Source organism: Cucurbita pepo, chromosome LG19 (assembly GCF_002806865.2).
Source record: "Cucurbita pepo subsp. pepo cultivar mu-cu-16 chromosome LG19, ASM280686v2, whole genome shotgun sequence".
Lineage (NCBI taxonomy): Eukaryota > Viridiplantae > Streptophyta > Magnoliopsida > Cucurbitales > Cucurbitaceae > Cucurbita > Cucurbita pepo.
Genome location: NC_036656.1, coordinates 6,814,275 through 6,836,163, shown reverse-complemented (window position 1 = coordinate 6,836,163; position 21,889 = coordinate 6,814,275). Strand labels below are relative to the sequence as shown.

General features: G+C 38.0%; 5 protein-coding genes across 11 annotated transcripts; 4 read left to right on the top strand and 1 right to left on the bottom strand.

The window, feature by feature from the left end:
* The first annotated feature begins 3,394 nt into the window (after positions 1–3,394).
* On the top strand, positions 3,395–4,483 carry LOC111781256. Its single transcript, XM_023661749.1, has one exon. It carries the CDS (start codon positions 3,512–3,514, stop codon positions 4,157–4,159), a length of 648 nt encoding a protein of 215 aa, XP_023517517.1. The 5' UTR covers positions 3,395–3,511; the 3' UTR covers positions 4,160–4,483.
* A 1,438-nt stretch (positions 4,484–5,921) lies between these two features.
* Positions 5,922–9,251, top strand: LOC111781254 (calcium-dependent protein kinase 21-like). Its single transcript, XM_023661746.1, has 7 exons — positions 5,922–7,000; positions 7,154–7,450; positions 7,551–7,666; positions 8,198–8,365; positions 8,445–8,572; positions 8,694–8,793; positions 8,874–9,251. Exons 1-7 carry the CDS (start codon positions 6,232–6,234, stop codon positions 8,946–8,948), a joined length of 1,653 nt encoding a protein of 550 aa, XP_023517514.1. The 5' UTR covers positions 5,922–6,231; the 3' UTR covers positions 8,949–9,251.
* Positions 9,252–9,340: 89 nt separating this feature from the next.
* LOC111781253 (tRNA wybutosine-synthesizing protein 2/3/4) lies at positions 9,341–15,027 on the bottom strand. The gene is made up of 10 exons (XM_023661745.1): positions 14,193–15,027; positions 13,392–13,779; positions 12,055–13,236; positions 11,801–11,804; positions 11,548–11,679; positions 11,072–11,307; positions 10,564–10,699; positions 10,245–10,321; positions 9,897–10,003; positions 9,341–9,798 (listed from the first exon to the last, which is right to left on the bottom strand). The coding sequence occupies exons 1-10, from the start codon at positions 14,971–14,973 to the stop codon at positions 9,686–9,688; spliced, it is 3,156 nt and encodes a 1,051-aa protein (XP_023517513.1). The 5' UTR covers positions 14,974–15,027; the 3' UTR covers positions 9,341–9,685.
* A 526-nt stretch (positions 15,028–15,553) lies between these two features.
* On the top strand, positions 15,554–19,143 carry LOC111781097 (probable beta-1,3-galactosyltransferase 2). Of its 4 annotated transcripts, none has more exons than XM_023661527.1 (12): positions 15,555–15,912; positions 16,014–16,164; positions 16,474–16,570; positions 16,666–16,718; positions 16,802–17,016; positions 17,128–17,191; positions 17,390–17,462; positions 17,561–17,681; positions 17,816–17,903; positions 17,998–18,123; positions 18,501–18,610; positions 18,702–19,143. In XM_023661527.1, the coding sequence occupies exons 2-12, from the start codon at positions 16,049–16,051 to the stop codon at positions 18,848–18,850; spliced, it is 1,212 nt and encodes a 403-aa protein (XP_023517295.1). In that variant the 5' UTR covers positions 15,555–15,912; positions 16,014–16,048; the 3' UTR covers positions 18,851–19,143. The 4 variants fall into 4 exon arrangements, with proteins under 4 accessions (XP_023517298.1, XP_023517295.1, XP_023517294.1 ...); XM_023661529.1 differs by having other exon boundaries at positions 15,562–15,659; XM_023661530.1 differs by having other exon boundaries at positions 15,554–16,164; positions 18,001–18,123.
* Positions 19,144–19,872: 729 nt separating this feature from the next.
* Positions 19,873–21,883, top strand: LOC111782210 (autophagy-related protein 8C-like). Of its 4 annotated transcripts, none has more exons than XM_023663035.1 (6): positions 19,873–19,965; positions 20,236–20,310; positions 20,694–20,749; positions 20,842–20,894; positions 21,367–21,485; positions 21,565–21,883. In XM_023663035.1, the coding sequence occupies exons 2-6, from the start codon at positions 20,274–20,276 to the stop codon at positions 21,669–21,671; spliced, it is 372 nt and encodes a 123-aa protein (XP_023518803.1). In that variant the 5' UTR covers positions 19,873–19,965; positions 20,236–20,273; the 3' UTR covers positions 21,672–21,883. The 4 variants fall into 4 exon arrangements, with proteins under 4 accessions (XP_023518803.1, XP_023518800.1, XP_023518801.1 ...); XM_023663032.1 differs by having other exon boundaries at positions 19,876–20,000; XM_023663033.1 differs by lacking the exon at positions 19,873–19,965 and adding an exon at positions 20,004–20,132.
* The last annotated feature ends 6 nt before the right edge of the window (positions 21,884–21,889 follow it).

The following is a 21,889-nucleotide window of genomic DNA, read 5'->3' as shown; positions in this document are numbered from 1 at the left end:
TCATACACCGTATTTTATATATTTATCAAAGATGGCGGGGTTGAAAATTACCTCATATAGGACCAAAGTACCAAATTGCGCATATATTCAAATATTTTTGTACTTAAAAAAAAAAAGTTCAAATTTTCTCACGAATTAATTGATTCTTAGGTACGTAATATCATAGTATAGGAGAAAACATTAAAGATGAACCAACTCATATTATTCAATAAAATAAACCTTAATGTTCTTAAAATGAAATAAACCACTGAAATGCAAAGGGACAGTAGATAATATATTTAGGAGGAACTACAAATCATGTAGCATAGACATTAAAAAAAAAGTTAATGCATTATTAAATTAAGTTATTGGAGACAAATATTAAGTGCTATCCTAAGGACGATTTTCCCACTATAACTTGGGAATTTAAATAATTTTAGCACGATTGTGGTTTAACCTATTTCATTGTATAATTAAATACAAAAAATAAAATATACTCAAAATTAAGCAACACAAAAATTAAAAAGTCAATTACATGTTTTTTTTGAAATGTCAACTAATTTTTTTGTTTTATTTAGAATATTTTTAAAGAATTTGAAACCAAAAATTCCAAAAAGTCAATCAGCCGTGATTACCGCATTCTCAAAAAAAGTGAGAATTAAAGAAAATTTTCACAAATTTATATAATAAAATAAATACTAACAACATTTGATACCTATAAATTCTTGTAACGTTCAATTATAGATGTGTTAGCTTATCATAATTTCATCGCATTTTATTAGTAATAACGATAAACCACAAACCAAGTCTGGAATTTAAATCTAATTTTTTGAAGGGAAATTAATGATGTAAATTATAACTATGATCCACCGAAAGAATAGGTGTAAATATGGAGAGTCGAAGTCGAGAGTGGTTGATGGGGACGAGGAGATATGTCCAATTGCCTGTCAAAACGATTGGATACCCTTTCAATTTCCCAAAGGGAAAGATTCTCAATTACTTTCTTTTATTTTTTTATCATGCTCAATAATGAGGGGAATATTCTCTCATTTTATAAAAACATTAACATTTCTAAGTAACCTTAATATAAAACAATTAGGACGACAAAATATAATTCAACTTATTCAGGTCTTAATTTTTTAGTAACGTATAATTTAATTAAAATTATATATCATATTGTTAAAATAATATGTTAACTATTAAATTTGGTGGAGTTAGTATATATATTTAAATAATAATAATGTCATTATTTATTTGGACATCTTTGAAGGCCTGTACATTGGAAAGAAAGAATTGGTGTAAAGTTGAGTGATATGCATAAGGAAAAAGTTGTGTTGGTTTTGAGTTAGAGAGCTTTTACAGGACAGGCAATATCTGCAAACTGGCTCTCTAATTCCTTTAATGGAAGAAAGCCAAAGAGGATAGAATCTGCACGAAGTTCATTGGGAATTGAGTAACAGCTTGAACCCACAAAAGCCAAGTATATAACAATAATGATAGTTTAAATAATCCCGTATGATTCAACTTGTAATCAAGTGGATTAGAATAGGGGATTAAACAAATTAAAACCCCATTACTTTAGAACCCTAAAATGAGATTCAATTTCCGATGCGCATTTACATTTTAATTAAATGGGTATGGATATGGATTTTAAAAGTACCAAACCCAAAAATGGAGCAGCACAGTCTTTGTTCTTCTTCTTCTTTTGCAACTATGATTTTTGGCTGCTGGTACGAACTCCCCGACAAGCAGCACATATCAGATTCTTGTAATCTTTTCCCATTTTTCTTAACATTTGACAAATCGACACTCACATGGCTTGGTTTTGTCTTAGCCTTTTCCACTTCATTTCCTGCCGCTGCTTTGTTGATCGAGTGGGTTTCATATGCTTGCTTTTTAAGCCCTATTTTTGGCATAATGGTTCCTAACTAAAACCTATATATAACTTGTTCTTGGGGCAATGGAGATTGTAACTATGATTGAACTAAGATTCATCCCACATCGTAATTGAACAAAAAGAGAGAACAGGAAATACATATATATTAAAGGGGATGGATGGCCCCAATTAGTACATGATTAAAGCTGATATATTGCAATCGCATAGCATATCTCCCTGAGATAGGGAGTGTTGTCCGCAGGATTAAAATACGGCAGCGCCGCATAGGATTCTTCCCCACAATTTTATTTTTATTTTATATATTTTTGTGTGGGTCCATTAATCTGCCATTACTCAAACGCTTGCTTCTGGGACCCAACCCCCTGTGTGTCCAATCAAAACACGCAGCTTGGATCAGATATTGCCAATCCCTTATCGCAATATATCGACATTAAACATTTTCTTCCTACTTATAAAAAAAAATATGGTTTCAACTTATATAAATAATTACCACGCGACGACGGTAAGCTTTTTCAGTAAAAATTTAATTAACCCGAGAGTGAATACGGTTTAACTAGAAAGTAAATGGGTGAATACGGGCGTTTCTTTCTGTAAATGCTTCAATAAAGGGCAAGTTTTGGTCATCACAGTACCCCCCACATTTTGGGTGGGTCCCATTGTCCTTCTCTGAGCCGTCCAATGTGCGCAGCATCACGAACGCGAACCCCACCCTTGTTATTCCTTAATAATTAATTCATTATATTAATTATATTTTTAAACTCACTAATTTGAGTTGGTTTACGTTTCAACCACCAAAATTAATGTATAAACCAATGTTATTTTCATACATCCATTCATCCATCGACACGTATGATTGGGAAATCCGGTCCCACAATTATTTGTATCCATTCATTCATACACGCGGTCTTTGCTGAGACGTCTGGCTTCCAGGACACGTGGACCGGAGGCTCCAAATCAGTCGAACTAGGCGTGTGTTTATTTCCTGCGCGACCGCCGTAAATGTGATTTTTTATTTTATTTTTATAATTATTATTATAAACTGAGGTAATTGGAGTTTGACTACATATCAGACGGTGGAGAGTGAATCTGAAATGTAGGCCATAAATTTAGCAAATTAATTAGTAATAATTAAAAGAAATTAATCATGACCAAATTCCTAAATATGGAAGAATTCAGTTGCCACTTTTCGACATAAAAGCAAGGAGAATGACAGCACGCGCCTTGAACAGAGCGTGACACATAGGACCAGTCTATTTAATTTCAGAGTTAATTAATAATTATAACTTGGGATTGGGAAATATTTCGCTTATTGTTTTGTATTTATGTATGCATTAATAATAGCTTTTGTGGCTGTCTTGTCGTCTTCTATCCTTATTTCTTACCATGCAATTGATTGAAGCTTCGATTTGACAGAAATGCGGACGAAATGAACCCAAATTCAAATGAAATGCAAGGAATGGAAGTTTGTAATATTATATATACAGCGCACCCACCCTCCCAACTACGCCCCCTATGGTGTTATAATTATTTTTATTTTCGGCCCATTTGTATTTTCAGTGTGAGAGGGGGAGGTATTAGTGTAGTATATTCACTGTTTAATGTATAGTTTCCCTTCCGGGGAAATTCATTTCAATAATGGCTAAAGGCCGGAAGTTGACGACAAGTCGGAGCGAGCGATTTCTCGGTACCTATAGCTATAGTCATAGCCACGATTCCACCGGGACTGACTCGTCCGATCTGGGTGAAGAGGATGTGTGGCCGATGGATGATACCGTCGAGCCGGACCGGGAAGAGGATTTCGGCGAAGGGAATTCGTCGCCTCTTGCCGGTGGCAGCGGTGACGGGACTAATAGTAATCGTCATGGAGGGATTTCGGTGAGGACAGGGAAAGGGGTTCCTCGGGATACACGTGAGCGACACGTAGGCGGGCTGTCGTTGGCATTTGAAGATCCAGGGAGGATGACATCGGGGAGAATCGTGCACCAGTTTCGGGGTAACGACAGCGAGGCGTCTCCACGAGGTCGGCAGATGGCTACGTCAGCGCCCGTGAACGTGCCGGATTGGAGCAAGATTCTCCGTGTAGACTCGGTGGACTCGTTACACGAGTTGGACGAGACGTTGGATGACCGGGACTCGGAGATCGTTCCGCCGCATGAGTACTTGGCCAGAAGCCGAAAGATGAACGCCACTTCCGTTTTCGTCGGTGTCGGCCGGACCCTGAAGGGCCGGGACATGAGACGTGTCCGGGATGCGGTATGGAGGCAGACCGGGTTCGATGGCTAAAAATTTCAGAATTTAAAATTAAAAATCACTGTAAGGACTAGGAGATGAAGATGAACCAAGAATTAATCAAATATTGTGAAAGTGGGCCGGTTTTTTCCCTTGGGTTGTAGCTGACCCGGATTAATCGGGTAAACGCGGTGGCAGCCCAGATTCCCGAGCATAGCTAAAGAACATATTCTCTGATTTTGAAGTACCGCCCGTCCGGTCACCGGAATGGAATATGAAAACCAACCCATTTTTTTTTTTCCCTTGGGACATTTATTTTTACAGTTTGATTCTTATTATTATTATTAAGTTCAAGAAACAAGATGGAAAGGAAAGCAATGAAACAGTAGAGAGAGAGTGGGAAGATCCATTAAAGTGGAGAGAAAGAAGGAGCGTTTTGAACAGGGGAAGAAAATGAAATGAAAAGCAGAGGAAAACAACACTCATATAATTTTATTTTTTTAATAAAATCTCTGACAAAATTCAGATTTTAGATCATGAAACTACATTGTGGGCGAGGCCATATGCGGGTGGAAGACAAGGACAAAGACATTGAATTAAGTACTAAGCAAAGGGGGCGGGGGGCGGGGGGCGTGCAGTGTGTTGGTGCCTCAATGGACTGCCAATGCCATTCCTTTTCCTAAGAAGCTGACAGCGCCCATGTGGCAGCCTCGCATTTTGCAGCCACTGATTTTGAGCTAACAAATGTGACGCTAATGAAAATTGGGCCTTGGCTAGTTGCAGTCCACTTAAAAACGCGCCTATGCCTGGATCCATGGACCCAGAAACGCGGATATTTGTGATGAATTGGACCCCAGCCCAATTTTATATATATAAAAGAAAAGAGAAAAAAAAAACTCATATTATACGTGTCATTCCCCAATCATTCAAATCATAATCAAAGGGTTCCATTCCATTTAGAAAATGACAAAACTAAAAAACAGTAATTAAAGTAGATTGGATTTTAGAAATAAAAAATAAAAGAGGATAATTTAAGTAATAAATATGTATTATTTAATTTAATGTTTTGTAATTTTAAAGAAAGATAATTAGCGGCGGCAACCACGGCAGTGGGATCTACGGATCCTAAGTCATGCCATCCACACGGCTTTCCACACCTCACACGTACTGATTTTGGATTATATTAACCTAATCTAAAAGATACATTTGTTCCATTTCAGAAATTTATTAGAAATACAGATTCTTTACGGTCACATGTCCATTTCGGACCCTTTTTACTTATTATCATGTTAGTTAATCCTTCATTATTTTATTATTATATTTTATTGGTGTACGATCCTTCTTTAAAATTATATCCATATTTGTTAAAACTAAAACGACTCAAAATATATTAGGACAAAGGAATTAGTTGTCAATTTTCTTATAATAAATTTTGGAGTATTTTAATTTTTATAGACGTAAATCTTATTTATTTATTTATTTATTATTAATTAATATTATTATTTTGACGCAGTGATTAAAGAAATTGGTGGTGTACCATTAAGAATTTTCTAAATTTGAGAAAAATATAAAAGAATTAATTAATTCGGGTTGTTTGTATTTATCGGTCAAATCAGATAATGAAAGATAAAAAGAAAAATAGTGAAAAAAAAAAGGCCTAATTCTTGAAATGAAATATTTAAATGATATGAAGATTGAAAATTTAGTGTTAAAATAAACTCAATTAAGAAGAAGTTAAATGATATGCAGGTTGGAACTGTGAAGAACAAGTACCGCGTTGTTGAGTTGACTACACTAGTGTTTTTTGAAGTCAATGGACAAACATGGAGACGAATGGTTGGCGTTATTACCGAACATTTTCTTGCCCAATCTGTGGGTTTCCTTTGCAAAGACTTGAATTTCATCCTTCATTTGCCTCACAAAAACCCAATTTCTAGGTTACTTTTTGGGTGTCATCTTCTCTCCAAACCTCTGAATTCCATTATTCTCTTTCATCTCCATTTTCCGGATACAGGCTGGGCCGTCAGATTTGTTCTTCAACATTCCCAGAAATTCAATTCTTAAGTGGGGCTTCCATTTTTTTACTATACACATCCCTCTCCACGTTGACACTCTACGATTACATAATGGGTTGCTGTGGCAGCACGCAAAAGCCTCTAACATCTGGAGTTAATGCCTCTGATTCCGCTACTGGGATTGCAACCAGAGGTCCTTATCAATCTTACCAACCTCACTTCACTGTCCCGACTGAGAAGGTATCAGCCCCTCAAACCCAAATCCCAGCTAACCGAAATCAGCCTCAACCACCACCACCACCACCACCAACGGCGGCGCATCCGCCGTCAGCTTCAGCTTTCCCCAAACCCAGGACCGTGCAAAATCACCCAGAAACAATTCTGGGTAGACCCTATGATGATATTAGAAAACACTATACTCTTGGGAAAGAATTGGGTAGAGGGCAGTTTGGTATTACCTATTTATGTACTGAGATTTCCACTGGCCAAACATACGCCTGCAAATCTATCCTTAAACGGAAACTTATTAGTAAGAATGACAAGGAGGATATGAAGAGGGAGATTCTGATTCTGCAGCATCTTTCTGGGCAGCCAAACATCGTTGAGTTCAAAGGGGCTTATGAGGATGGATATTCTGTTCATCTGGTGATGGAACTTTGTGCTGGTGGGGAGCTTTTTGATAGGATTATTGCGCAGGGTCAGTACTCTGAAAAAGCTGCTGCTGAGATTTGTCGTGCCATTGTAAATGTTGTTCAAATATGCCATTTTATGGGGGTTATGCACCGTGATCTGAAGCCTGAGAATTTCCTGTTGTCTAGCAAGAAAGAGGGAGCAATGTTGAAGGCCACTGATTTTGGACTCTCTGTTTTCATTGAACAAGGTTCGTCTTTTTGTTTTGTTTTTTGCTCATGGATTGATTGAGTTTCTGAACTGAGACACAAACGTTCTTTCTTATTTGGATTGAAATTATTGTGATGCCAACAGGGCTCAACTGGGCTCCTTGTGATATGAGAGTTTTTATATGTAATCTCAGGTAAAGTGTACCGTGACATAGTTGGCAGTGCTTACTATGTTGCTCCTGAAGTGTTGAGGCGAAATTATGGGAAGGAAACTGATGTTTGGAGTGCCGGAGTTATTTTGTACATCCTTCTCAGTGGTGTACCTCCATTTTGGGCAGAAAATGAGAAGGGAATATTTGATACCATACTGCAAGGAGATATTGATTTTGGTAGTGCACCTTGGCCAACAATATCCGAAAGTGCTAAAGATCTTGTGAGAAAAATGCTCACACAGGATCCGAGGAAGAGAATAACTCCTGCACAGGTTCTAGGTATCTTGGTTTTCTTCAACGCTGATGCCAGAAATTATTTTTTTGTTAGATATTAGGTTTGTATTTGTTATATGGCCTAAAGATTAAGTTCTTCATCTAGAACATCCATGGATTAGAGAAGGGGGAGACGCTTCAGACAAGCCAATCGACAGCGCCGTTCTGTCTAGAATGAAGCAATTCAGGGCAATGAATAAGCTTAAGAAGCTTGCTTTGAAGGTAATTATTAAACTGCAACCACGACTCCGGTTTGTTTTGTGCATATGGGAAACATAATAATATTTGATGTATGTGGTGCCTGTCTCTATGGGGCTCTAAGTACACCATTCCCTAGCACATTTGAGATCCCACATTGGTTGGAGAGGGGAACGAAACATTTCTTATAAGAGTGTGAAAACCTCTTCCTAACAGACTCGTTTTAAAATCTTGAGGGGAAATCGGAAAAGAAAACACAAAGAGGACAATATCTTCTAGCGGTGGGCTTGGACTAATAGATAACCACTCTCTGAGCTAATCTCCTAAGAAAATTAAGCAGTCTAAGGAGCTGCTTTAACTTTCAATTCAGATGTCTGTCCAACTTGTAAAGTTTTTGTGACCACCTGTTTTATTTTATGGGCATGTTTGTTCAGGTTTTTTCCCCTAATCTCCTTTTGCATTAGAAAGATGCTTTGTTCTTGTTTACCTCAACATATCTTTCCTATTTTCTTTCTTCTCAATACTAATACACGAGTCCCTCTATATGCATCTTAGGTCATTGCGGAGAACTTATCTGAAGAAGAAATTAAAGGCCTTAAAGCTATGTTTGCAAACATAGATACTGACAATAGTGGCAATATCACCTATGATGAGTTGAAGACAGGTTTAGCTCGACTTGGTTCACGGCTTTCAGAGGCTGAAGTGAAGCAACTGATGGAAGCTGTAACTAAATACTTACCTCCAATGCTACTAATTAGCTGCTTCTTAAGAATTCTCTCATAGCAAATTTCTAACTTTTCAGGCTGATGTTGATGGAAATGGATCGATTGACTATATTGAGTTCATCTCTGCAACCATGCATAGGCACAGACTGGAAAGAGATGAACACTTATACAAAGCATTTCAGTTTTTTGACATGGATAGTAGTGGGTAAGTACGAAACTTTCCAGATCCTCTAGATGCATATGTAATGTTGAAGAACTTCAATAATTTGCGACCCTTAATATATATGCCTTCATATTGCCGAGCTTTGCTCCTGTTCTGATAACAGATACATAACAAAAGATGAACTGGAGAATGCTATGAAGGATTATGGCATGGGTGATGAAGCCAGCATCAAGGAAATTATCTCTGAGGTGGACACAGATAATGTAAGTTTTTCAAGTTCCCTCTTACTCTAAAAGCAAATGCCAAAAAATGATTTTCAACTCACTCTTCTTTGGATCTATAGGATGGTAGAATCAATTACCAGGAATTCTGCGCAATGATGAGAAGTGGAACAACACAACCAGGAAAACTCTTTTAACTTCATAGAAGCCAATTCAGACTTCAAAGCAGTGGGTATTATAATGCGAACGAGTCGCTCGACAGCTCGTGTCCTGCCCCGGTGGATCGGACTGATTGGCAAGGACTTCTTAAATTCGGATGTTGTCAAAAACTCGTCATTCTTTCCTTTTCTATTTGCTGCCTTATCTTGAGTGTAGTACTTCAATGAGAAGTAGAGGTAATTTTTGTGTATATGTAGCCTGTTCTCTTTTTATCTTTCAGCTGTTACCTAATAAGGATCTTTCAAGAGCAAGCTAATGATTTTTGTTCTTGATGTTTTCCAGTTCTGTTTGCTTGTTAAACTATTGTTTGGAAATGAGCATTTGAAGAACTCAATATTGTTGAAATACGATCTAAAGAACAAGATCTGCCTTATCCGATCAACTATTTGATGCATTCTGAAGAGTATGTTCAATAGAAAACATAAAACAATAATCCTATTTCTATTGAAGAGTATGTTCAATAGAAGGCATCGGTTTATGAATAATTCTACAATCTATCCTATTTTTAACAAGACATTGTTACTAAAATGGTACCGATTCCAAAACTCCAACATTGAGCGGAAGAGAACAGTTGTCAGCTGCATGAACTCGTTGCTCTTGATCTTAACCCTTCCAAAATCATATCAAGGCGATCACGACCTATGCAGCGTCGGGGTTTTGACCATACCATTACGACCACCATAACTCATCTAGATTCATGCAGGATGTAGATTCCTCAGCTGTTCTGTTGAATCCTTTTGCATCGAACATCCACAACAAGATGGCGAATGTGTGGGGCATACCATTTTACTCTTTCGATGTGTTCTACCGAGACATCCCAACAATGACCTGAAATAGAAAACCATCCAAGTTCAGTATCAGATCAGATGTTATTTACATTTGTACATATCTCAACTTGGGAAAAAGGGAAGAAAGTAATATGAAACCTTCAGATTTAGCAATTTCAGTTATTGAGTGCCGGAGGTGTTGAGTCCACAGTTCTTCTTCCGAGTCCTTCACATTACCATGCACATGTAGGGTGCCGCCTTCAATTCTGCACATTCGGTTTCAGCATTGAATGCGATTATTGAAGAAGAAGTAGGTAAGAAAAAGTATAAACACTCGTGGCTTTTCGACTTTTGAGCCATTTCAAGATAAGATAATCAACTAATAAATGGAAATATTTAGGTCGTTGAGGCCACAAATTTTCATTCAATGTTTTGGGCTCACAAATGAAAATGAGGTGTATAGGGAGTCCCTAAGATGGAATATGAATCCAAGTCACAAAATGTCACCTCAATGCTCTTACAGCCGTCACCCAGCTACCCTCACTAGTTGGAAGGAGACCAAGACAAACCCGATCCGCTACTCCCTGAAAATATTAAAAACAAAACAAAACAAAACAAAACGGGTCAGAAGTAAATTTCCTTCCTGAACAGTACATCAGATCTTACAAATCCGTTACTAGCTCTCACCCCACAAGGATGGATGCATGGGATAAAGTCCATTATACTGTTTAAACAAATGACATCTAAGTCTAATTAATATAATATGTCTTAACAGTAACGAAATCTTGAACTTGGGTAGTAGTTTCTAGAGATCTGGAATGATCACCTTGGGTGCTGTCTCCCGGTTATCTCCTTCAAGAACAATACAACGATTGCTCACGCAATTAGCTTGTAAATTACGTTTAAGTGCCTCAATAGCGTGAGGATTCCACTCACAAGCATAGACCAGCTTTGCTTTAGCCCTGATCAATCAATGGCGTATTTCAGTTCAATTCCTTACTTGGATTAGATAAATAGGCACTAGAATGCATAAGAATGTAGAAAAAGTGTTTGTCACAGTTTGTTTCATGAGCAAGCATGGAAAAAGTTCTTGATGGGTTTTATGTGTCAATATTCTATGGAGTGCGTAGCAATGTAAAAAATATCGGCACACTTTTTTGCTAAACATAAGTTCTCAAGAGATAGTTACTTCCCTAACTTCAACAAATATGAGTTAGGCAATTGACACTAGCACAATTTAGAAGAATCAGAACAAGCAATTGAAAATATCGTCATCGATTTGAGGAGAAGAATACCAGACAGAAAGAAAGTGGTCAAAGAATAAAGTAATGTACCCGACAAGAAATGGCAATACAAAATATCCAATTCCGGCAAATAAATCCACAACGGTCTCATCTTTACAGTCCAGATGGGCCATCCGTAGCTTCTCAGAAAGATTTCCCCAGGAAAACATGCACTTAGTGGCATCGAAAGAATAAGTTATTCCATTTTCTCGATGGTCAACCCAACCATTATCTCCCACTAGAATCTCTAAGTTACTATCCCTTGTACCAGTCGAAGCAACTCTTCCCTAAAAAGATATAAATTCAATCAGGAAACATAAGTTAGTTTCAAATTTCAAGGAGTTCAGATTTTGTTTTAAATGTCATTTACTGATTGAAAACAGATAAAACAATTAAAAGCAGATCATTATTGTTTTCAACTCCCGAAGATGCAACTACAGACTGTTAAAGATGCTTTATTTCCCACAACGAGAGCGATAAAACTACAGATATTAAGTTCCACACAAGGTTTTCTAAACGAAACTTACTTGGCGAGCAAGACGACAAGTACCAAGTGATTTGGCAACCAAAGGCCACAGCTCCTCCCCAATAGTGTCCCATGTAGGATCCTTAAAAGATGTGACTGGAAGAACCACAATATCCCCAAGTCGCTCCCACCTGAGAAAGCCAATAGATTTATTTATCTTTTAGCAACTGGCAATGCAATAAAATCATATCCACTCATGGAAGTGCCAGCATGATTCTCAGGTACCTATTAAAGTCTTTCTAACAAAACTGACATGTTCTTACCCTTTTCTACAATTATGATGTCATATCAAACCTGTGATACGTACACCAATTTAAAATATTGAAACAAAAATGCAGATGCCAGAATAGAAGAAAAAGAAACCCCCCCCCCCCCCCCCCCCCCCCCCCCCCCCCCCCCCCCCCCCCCCCCCCCCCCCCCCCCCCCCCCCCCCCCCCCCCCCCCCCCCCCCCCCCCCCCCCCCCCCCCCCCCCCCCCCCCCCCCCCCCCCCCCCCCCCCCCCCCCCCNGGCAGCTCCTCCAAGAGTCCTTCAGATGAGCCATTATGCTTTAGCAAAGAGGATACTGCTTCGCTCATCTTTTTATATGGAGATTTGGCTGCAGTTTTTATATCAACAACTTCATCCACCAGTTTAGTTGCACTACATTTCCTTAAAATATTCAAAGCTTTTAGATAAGAGCATTTATTTGTCAGGCCTCCTTCCCAACTTTCAAGTTCAGAGATATGAAAGTCATTTTCCGGTTCAAGTTGATCTCCCCACCAGGACTTCTTTTCATCAAACATATCACAAAATTTTCCATTCACTGGAAAGAAAATATGTGTTCCACTACCACGTGAAGAAACCTTTCTAGCCAGATCCAGCCACCCAAACCTCTTTAAAATGTCTTTCCCTAGTTTTGCATAATTTCTTTCAATTTTTAAAACCCAATACAAAGCACCTTCTTTTTCATGGGAATTGGATTTTTCACTATCAATATTAAAACCAGACGCTTCATTGAAAGTTTGAGCATTGCCATTGAGCAGACATTCAGGATCTCTGCTCTCCTTCTCCAACTCTTCAATGGGATGAGTCACAAGGTTTTCTGTGTTTCGAGGATGCCCTAAAATAACCTCTGAGGATATCAATGGACGCAACCTAATTTTCGCTGGCTCACTAAAGTTCGTCCCAAATGCGTAACAGGATGCTCCACCACCAACTAGGACAAGATCATCACCAACCACATTGGCTGTGCAACGTACAAATAATTCCTTGCCAGTACAATTTAGGGACACGTGTCTCCAGAAACGATGCTGCAAATCAAGTAATGCAAACTCTTGATAGCTTTGGCTCACAGGGCAACCTCCAATAATTCCAATATAATTTTCATACACAAACATCGCATGGGAAAACCTTGCATTTGGAGTTCTCCCCGCTATATTTTCTTTCTTCCAAAAACAATTTTCTGTATTAAAAGAATATAAGTCTCCAAAAGCTTTCTCCCCATCATACCCCCCAAACATATATAAATGCGACCCATAAGAAACCATTGAGTGTGAATGACGACCACATGGCTGATCACCACCAGCCTGAATTTCTTTCCACTGATGAGTATCTGTGTTGAGGACAATCAAGGAAGATGAGATTCTGTCATTCTCAAGTCCACCAAATACATAAATCTTTGAGCCTACTGCTGCTGCAGCATGACGGTGCCTGCATTAGAACTATAAACATTAAGAATAGGAAAGAGGTACATTTGTGAACCAGATATGCAGTGACTTATTGCATTGGAAATGAAAAGAAGCACAAAGAAATGAAACTACAATGACAAAAAGGTACAAAGACAATGCAGGTAGCAAAGACTTCACCTAGGAGAGAAAGAGCTACCAGTGCATTTTAATAACGTCCATTTTTCCTGAGTGATATCAAAGACCCATACATCATTCAGAATGTACGTAGGATCTGTCCTGCCACCAATGACATAAAGGCAATCTCCAACCAAAGATGATGTGTGACCCAAACGAGGAGATGGACTATCCTCTACATTGATCGTCTGCAATGTGCATGACAACATATCAAGTTGTAACAAATCATTTCTTCTTGCATGTCTGCCCATGCCTCCAAATCCACCAAATGCAATAACTTTATTGTGAACAGTAGTGGCTGAGTGCCCCCAAATAAAAAGCTTTGCCATAGGTTCTCCTGAAATGCCCATCTGTTCAACAGATAAACTATAATTGCATGCTTCTGATGATCCTGCCAATGATTCAAAGACTCAGACTTGCTTTCAGATTAAAAGGAAAGCAGTCCTGCAATTACAAAATTTCAGTAATAGTCAATACTACTTGAACTAGAATCAATACACCTTAATCACAGCGAGTATACGTCTAATCAGTCCAATTTTTATTGAAGTTGATTTTTTGTTTGTCCATACAGTACAAGATAAAGAGATTCCTTTTCCGTTCTTTCGAACACATAATTATCATACCACATGAAATAATTCTCAAGACTTTTCCTTGACATTTGAATCTAATAATTGAAGAAATATATGAATCACTAACAGTTAGAATTCCAAATTTCTCACAGGTTAAACATCAAGGGGTCGCATTATTCAAACACCTAGATAGACACTTAAAACTATAGATATTATCTGCTAGTGATAAATTTACCAGAATTGGCATTCCTATTCCCGCCTTCTAAAGCTCCACAATCTTCCTCATCAGCACAACTATGTTCCTTGCTATCGAGCAAATCATTTGCCTCCTCCATTGCCTCCCTCAATGATATTCCTTGACACGTCTGCGAAACATTAGTAACCGCAGCAACACGACTTTGCAATGCCTTCAGAAACCCATCAGTTCTCTTCTTATTGGCCACCATCTTCTCATTTGCTACATCAACAAGGTACCGGACGTACTCGGGTGAGACCATAATCTTTTCGGTAGTTCCCAAAGGCACCTCCATTCGAATTGAACAGCGAATTGCAATTATCACACGCTTGCTAGCACTGGTAATGCCTGATTCTCTGAACCCACTAGATATAGCAGTGGAAACCAAATCCTGAGCCGATCCAAGGTCCTTGCATTCAATTGCTATGATGAGAGGTTCGAACCTGAACACGAGCTCAGATAACTCCCCATTAGTTGATGGAGAACGGAAGAGGAGGTCGATTACTGAGTTGGGATCGGCAAACTCGTGACTAACAAACAGCCAAGAACCACCTAGAGCTTTCTTCCTCGGCTTCGGGGCGGCGGCAGAGGTGCTACAGACTGGTTGAGAGAGAATTGAAATACGACCAGAGCAGGAACTTGTGGTGAAGTAAGATGGATGGTTGTTGAGAGTGTTGATAAGAGGTATAATTGGGGTATCCAAGCTTCCCTTAGGTGATTTGTCGGTCTCAGTTGAGCCCAGTGACGCCATGGCCGCAGCTTTCCTCTTCTCAAATTCCATTCTTTTTGGTGCTTTCAAAAACCTCTCCAAAATCCCAGCAGGAAACAGAGAAGTTTCAACAACAGGCGAAAACGGCGGGCAATGAAGATTGAAGAAGCGGAACTGGTTCACCCTTGAATTGGGCCAATGGCCCGTATATCCACTCAAACCTGGACCAACCAGAGCCCATTGGATTTGGCCAATAGCCCGTAACTGTCAAAACTGGGCTATGGACTATCTGGTTCATCCTTTAATTGGGCTATGGACTTGGGCTATGGGCTATCTGGTTCACTCTTGAATTGGGCTATGGACTATCTAGTTCACCCTTGAATTGGGCTATGGACTTGAGCTATGGGCTATCTGGTTCACTCTTGAATTGGGCTATGGACTATCTGGTTCACCCTTGATTGGGCTATGGACTATCTGGTTCACCCTTGAATTGGGCTATGGACTTGGGCTGTTACCCTTATTTTATAATTAAAATACTAAATTTACGTTTTCGGTTTTTTTTTCATTTTTGTGCAAAAACATTTAGAGGCGTTTCCTAAAAAGTGTTCTTCTTTTAGACAATGGGTTTTCTAAAATGTAAGGGACACTTTTGTGCAGAAGAACAAATTTCTGCTCCCTGTGGCTTATTGAAAATTCGGGATGAAATTATGGATGACGACCAAAACTTATTTATTCCTCGAAGGAATGTTCAATTCAAGGTTAAACACAATTGCCTTATCCCTTTAATATACTCAAAAGTTCCCACTTCATCATTATTGACAAGTGCTGTACTCCTAACCGAAAATGAAAGCAAAATCACTGCTGCTGTTGGTGCTCGATACGGGATCGGAGTTTTTAACTCAACACCATTGTTAATGGTGTACGGAGAAACGACCCAATTTCCACTTTGGAGATAAAACCCGAATTCGATTGTAAACAAATGGGGTTTCAATCCATTTGACCCACAAAGCCGTACCTTCCCAATTGCTGCTCCACTATTCTTTCTGGGTTTCTTTCCTTGGTTCGTCTTCATTTAATTCCTTTAACTTTACTTTACTCTTTTGAATCTCAAGTGTGTAGAGTGTACTAAGTTGGGGAAAGGAGGGAAATGCCGATGAAGACCAGAGGCGGCGGTGAGTTTGCTTCAAGAAATGCCTTTTCTAGGAGTTGGGTTCTTCTCCTATGTCTTGGGAGCTTTTGCGCTGGAATGTTCTTCACTAACAGGTTTCTTTCTCTTAATCTTTCTTGGGTTTGGATTCCATTTATACCTCTAGCCTTAAACCATGAATTCCCCAGTTTTGTTTACTAAATAATGCACATTGGCGATATAGATTTTCAACTGATTTCAATTTCTATATTGCTTGGAAACTTTCATCTGCAGTTCTATTTTCTATTGGCGGCTGATAATCTTTGATTTTAGTACTGATGAAACTATTATCGTATTCGTTACTCTCTGCTACGATCAATCTTTTTTTAATTTGAGTATTATTAACTCCAATGCTTGGATTTCATTCCTTTTCATACATTACCCAGAATGTGGATGGTTCCAGAAGGTAAAGGAACTTCAAAAACTTTTAGGGTTGCTGATGCTCAAAGGAAGATAAAATCTGAGGAGTGTAGTCCAGAACGTGTGAGTATATCTTTCAGACATCTGCTTTTCATCAATTCACTAAACTTTTACACTAATTTGGAATTACTGTGTCACTGTAATGCTTTTGGGTGAAGAATGCATACAATGCAGGCATAAGTGAGAATTCAAGGACACAGCTCAGTATCCAGTAAGCCGCATGTTTCTTCAAACACTGCTATCAGTGCTTATGTTTTCTCAAATGTTCTATAGAAGTTATCTGTATGGTTACAGGGAACTGAATCACACGATTGCAGATTTGGAAAGGAAATTGGCAGCTGCATTAGAAGATAACGAATCTGCTTCAAAGGGATCTCTCACATTGGACAATTCAAAGACTAATGATTCAACTTCAAAGAGAAAAAAATACTTTATGGTTATAGGAATTAATACAGCTTTTAACAGTCGGAAGCGAAGAGACTCGATTCGTAGCACTTGGATGCCACAAGGTGAAAACCAATAGTCCCATGTATAAATTTATGTTTGTTTTCAACTAGTTTGAGGGAACATGAACATTTATTTTAGTGTCAAACTGTTCTAATGGGGAAAATATTTTCAAGGTGAAAAAAGAAAGAAGCTGGAGGAAGAGATGGGCATAATCATACGTTTTGTTATAGGACATAGGTAAGAAAATAATGTAGTCTGCATAATTAATGAAGCTGAATTCACAGAACACTTTGAAGATCCATGAATTAGCTAGCATTCATTTATGGTCCTTTGCCATATGTTCACCTAGCATCTCATGAACATCTTTTAGTTATGTAGAGTATACATAACTCAAGTAATCAATGAAAGTTTCTCATCCTGTCTCGATGTTACTAGTTCAACATCTGGTGGCATTCTTGATAAAACTGTTGCTGCAGAGGAGCTTACTAACAACGATTTCTTGAGATTGGTAGTGCTGTTATTTCCCTGTTGTGTTCAACTAAATGCAAGAATTACGTGCAACAATACAACTTATGCATTCGCATTTTTTTCCAATAATGAAAGCAGAATCATGTTGAAGGCTATCTAGAACTGTCAGCCAAGACAAAAACTTATTTTGCTACTGCTGTTGCTTTGTGGGATGCTGAGTTTTATATTAAAGTCGATGACGATGTCCATGTCAACTTAGGTAAAAGTCTATGAGATGAGCGTTTGAACAAGTTATTATCATTTTTCATTGAGGTCCTTGTGGAACAGAATGTTTTGTTATTTCAGAGCTTTGATTACGCGTTCATATTGTTCTTGCTTTATGACTTATTGCAGCTACTCTCGGATCAACTTTAGCTGCACATCGAACAAAGCCTCGGGTTTATATTGGTTGCATGAAGTCTGGACCTGTCCTTTCACAGAAGTGAGTGTTACTTCTATGTTTTGTAGCTAACGCTAATAGTCGGAATCTGTAATCTTTGATTTCTTAAACATCTTTTCTTTTTCCTTTGCCACAGGGGAGTAAAGTACCATGAACCAGAGCATTGGATATTTGGTGGAGAAAGAAACAAGTACTTTCGTCATGCCACAGGGCAGCTTTATGCAATTTCAAGGGAATTAGCAAAGTATATACTAAAGAATCAGTAAGTTTCCATCCTCACAATCCTAGATTGCTTCACTAACCATCGTTTCTTATCAACACATTGTTTCAAATCGATTCTCATGTGGTAGGCAAAGCTAATTCAGAATTGTCTTTCATTCCCACGAGCCTCTATTCTCACTATGAGATTATTAAAAAAAAAATTCATAGTGCTTTTTGTATAAAACTAGTGTTAGGAATCACGAACCTCCACAATGATATGATATTGTCCATTTTAGGCATAAGCTCTTATGGCTTTACTTTTAGTTGTCCCAAAAGGCCTCCTACTAATGGAGATAGTGTTCCTTACTTAAACCTATGATTTTCCTCTTAATTAGCTAATGTGGAGCTACTCCTTTCAATAATCCTAACAACGTGCAGAGATGTGCTGCACAAATATGCTAACGAAGACGTCTCTTTGGGATCTTGGTTGATTGGTTTAGATGTGGAGCATGTGGATGACAAGAAACTATGCTGCGGTACCCCACCCGGTAAATTATGAAACCCCATTAGTCCTGGTTCTCAAAAGCTCAAAAAAACTGCCAAGAAATAGTAAATATCTAACGGTATCTGGTGTGCAAGATTGCGAGGTGAAGGCTCAGAGTGGACATCCATGCGCGGCTTCATTTGACTGGAAATGCAGTGGGATTTGTGAGCCTGTAGAAAGGATAACGGAAGTTCACAGCCGTTGTGGGGAAGATGAGAATGCAGTGTGGAGCAAAAGCTTTTGAGAGAATCATTGCTTTTCAAAGTGAGAGAACGACAGATAAGAGAGAAAGGAAGCACACGCAAATGATGAAATGATATGAAATGATACACATTTGAGATTTCCTACATGTCGTCCAGGACACAATTGTTGATGCCACCCAGAAACACAAAAAAGACGGAAGCTTAAAGACTGTGCTGAAACTTCTTTAAACATTGCACCTTACTCTGCACCCTTTCTCTTTTTTCATTATATGATAAAGATATGATTATACAGAAAAGAAACAAGGAAAATCATCAAACTGTGATGTCCTTGTCACTGCTCTCTCTTTCTCTCTTACGTTTTCTTCATTCAAATCTTTCACATCTCCCATACATAAATACTTCTTTGTTTTATGTGATTCTGTCTTTTTCAACTATCTATGCTAAGGACTATCGAGTATATATATATATATATATATATATTTATTGGCTAATTAAGAAGATCATGAATTTACAAGAAAAAAACGCTATTTTCATTGACATGATATCAAAAGCAAAATTTGAGAAGTTTTATGTCAACCAATGTTAAAAAAATGGTCGATAACGATGGAAAAGTCTGAGCTAGATAATGGATCATCTTTCATTAGTTTGGCGCTTAGTTGGAAGCCAGAAGACAGAAGCCAAATGAGTCTCTCTCCAACTACTTCTCTCCTCAATGAACCTATGGATTCTCAAACATATCTATAAAATATCTTTGATTTATTTGTTTCTTTTTTTTTTTTTTGTTCCCAGATTTTTGTGTTAGTTGCCATTGGTTGAATATGATTATGGGTTGCATGTATTTTGATTCATTTTAGATTATTCTCTTACATTAAACAAATATTATTTGTTTTGATTTTTTTAAAAAAAATATTTTAGATTTTATTTTATCTTGGAAGAAAAGTCTCCTTAAATTGTATAAAAAAAAATGAAAAAAAATAAATAATTCGTTCTTCTTCAAATTTTTAAATTTTTAAATTTTTTGAAAGCGTGTGTAAATTATTCGTTGCGTAAATATTCTGAAAAATAGTTACAGAATCGGGCCTGTTTTAAATGGACGGCTCACAGTGAGTGATAACTTGAGAGACGGGGGGGAATCTGCTCCGACGAGAAAGAATAGGTAGGCTGGTAGATACGTATTTGAACAGCAAAGAGGTGCGTTCATCTACCAAACTCACGAGCCATGATCAACTACCATCTGTGTTTAAATTATCCTTTCACTTGCCTTTTGCAAATTCATCACTGAAATAGTGAAATTCTAAACGCCTTTTTTTGATCTTCAGTTGGGTATATCATTGCAATAAACTCTGCTTTATTCGCTTTTTCATTTTGATTCTGCTTGTCTCGAAACTGAATTCTTTGTGGGGCTGTAACGTTTGGCTATCTTCAGATTTTGCCGAGAGCAATCGTCGCGTGAGATTCTAATCCATGGCTAAAAGCTCGTTCAAACTCGGAATTCCTTTGGGTAATCATTTAATTTTAGTCGCTCAAGCTTTATACACATCCGTTTTCTTCTTTTAGTATATATATATATATATATTTTTTTGGCGTAATTCGTGTATTTCTATTGAGATTTTACTTTGGGTTCCATAATTGAACCACTAGGCCTAGTATTTGGGGACATGGAATTGAAATTCAGGTTAATTGCTTTTATTTTGTTCCTTTGTTGGCGAACTTATATGAATTCAATCCAATAATTGCTAGTTGAAGATCTTCGTGTTGTTGTTTCCATTATTTGCTCTCCTTTTGGGTGATTCTATTCAGTTAAATCAAACAGCATATAGTCTGAATTATGTGATACTTCATGCTCAACTGTTATTGCTTACTCTGCTGGGTCTTCTCTTCTAGAAAAGAGACAGGCTGAAGCTGCTCGCATAAGAGAAAAGTACCCCGATAGAGTACCTGTAAGAATAATGCTCTGCTAATTAAGTTCTTTTCTTCTCGTTTTCTCCAAAATTTACTTCGGTTTTGGTACTGATTCTAATGAGTATAACAGGTGATTGTCGAGAAAGCTGGGAGGAGTAAAATTGCTGACATTGATAAGAACAAGTACCCTCTCTGTCTCTTCTTGTTATGAATCCATGAATTAGTATGAATAGATTAGATGTTTTCACATTCTTAACTGATAAATTCAAGTAGATACTAGCATATATGTTTGTAGCAGCTGCAGTAATATGTCAAATGAAAATAATGGAGTCCTTGCACGTAGTCTGAATGTGGAGTTCATAAGAAACACCAGTACCTAAATCTATAATAAACACCATTGTTCATCAGATGGTAACCTCGTTGAATTGAGTGATACCCGGAAAAAGTGCACTAGAGTGAGTTCCATTAAAGCCATAGGTCCATATTAAATCTCATGTTATAGCAGTAAATCCAGTCCCTTGATTGATACTTAATAATTCTGGATGAATCTCAAACATGAATAAGCAATTAGATGATCCATTTTAGAGGTGCCCAATATTGTATCCTTGAACAATCTTTTCATTCAGTGTGGGGGTTGTTATCTTTCCCATTGCAGATACCTCGTCCCTGCCGATATAACTGTTGGACAGTTCGTTTACGTTGTTCGTAAACGGATTAAACTTAGTTCTGAGAAAACTATATTTGTATTTGTCAAGGACACTCTACCTTCTACTGGTGAGAGACCATCCATTCTCTGTTAGACTCTGGTCTCATGTTGAATGTAAGCATTGTAATGAACTCCTCCGTGCAACAGGTGCATTAATGTCCGCAATTTATGAGGAAAATAAGGATGAAGATGGTTTTCTTTACTTGTCATACAGTGGAGAAAACGTTTTTGGTGGGTTCCTTGAAGGACAATGACATATTGACCTGTAAATTCCACCTATCAATCTATCCACCAGCCTTCTGTTTCGTTCTATTCTAGTGTCTTAAAAGGGTGCTGCTCAAAGAGTGCCCCAAATGTTTTAGCTTATTTTCTTCTTTTAGTTGAGCTGTGAAACAATGAAATAGCTTTTGGTATCTTTCTAGTTGCATATCGAGCAGCAATGATAACTTTCTGATCAATTTAATCAGAGTCT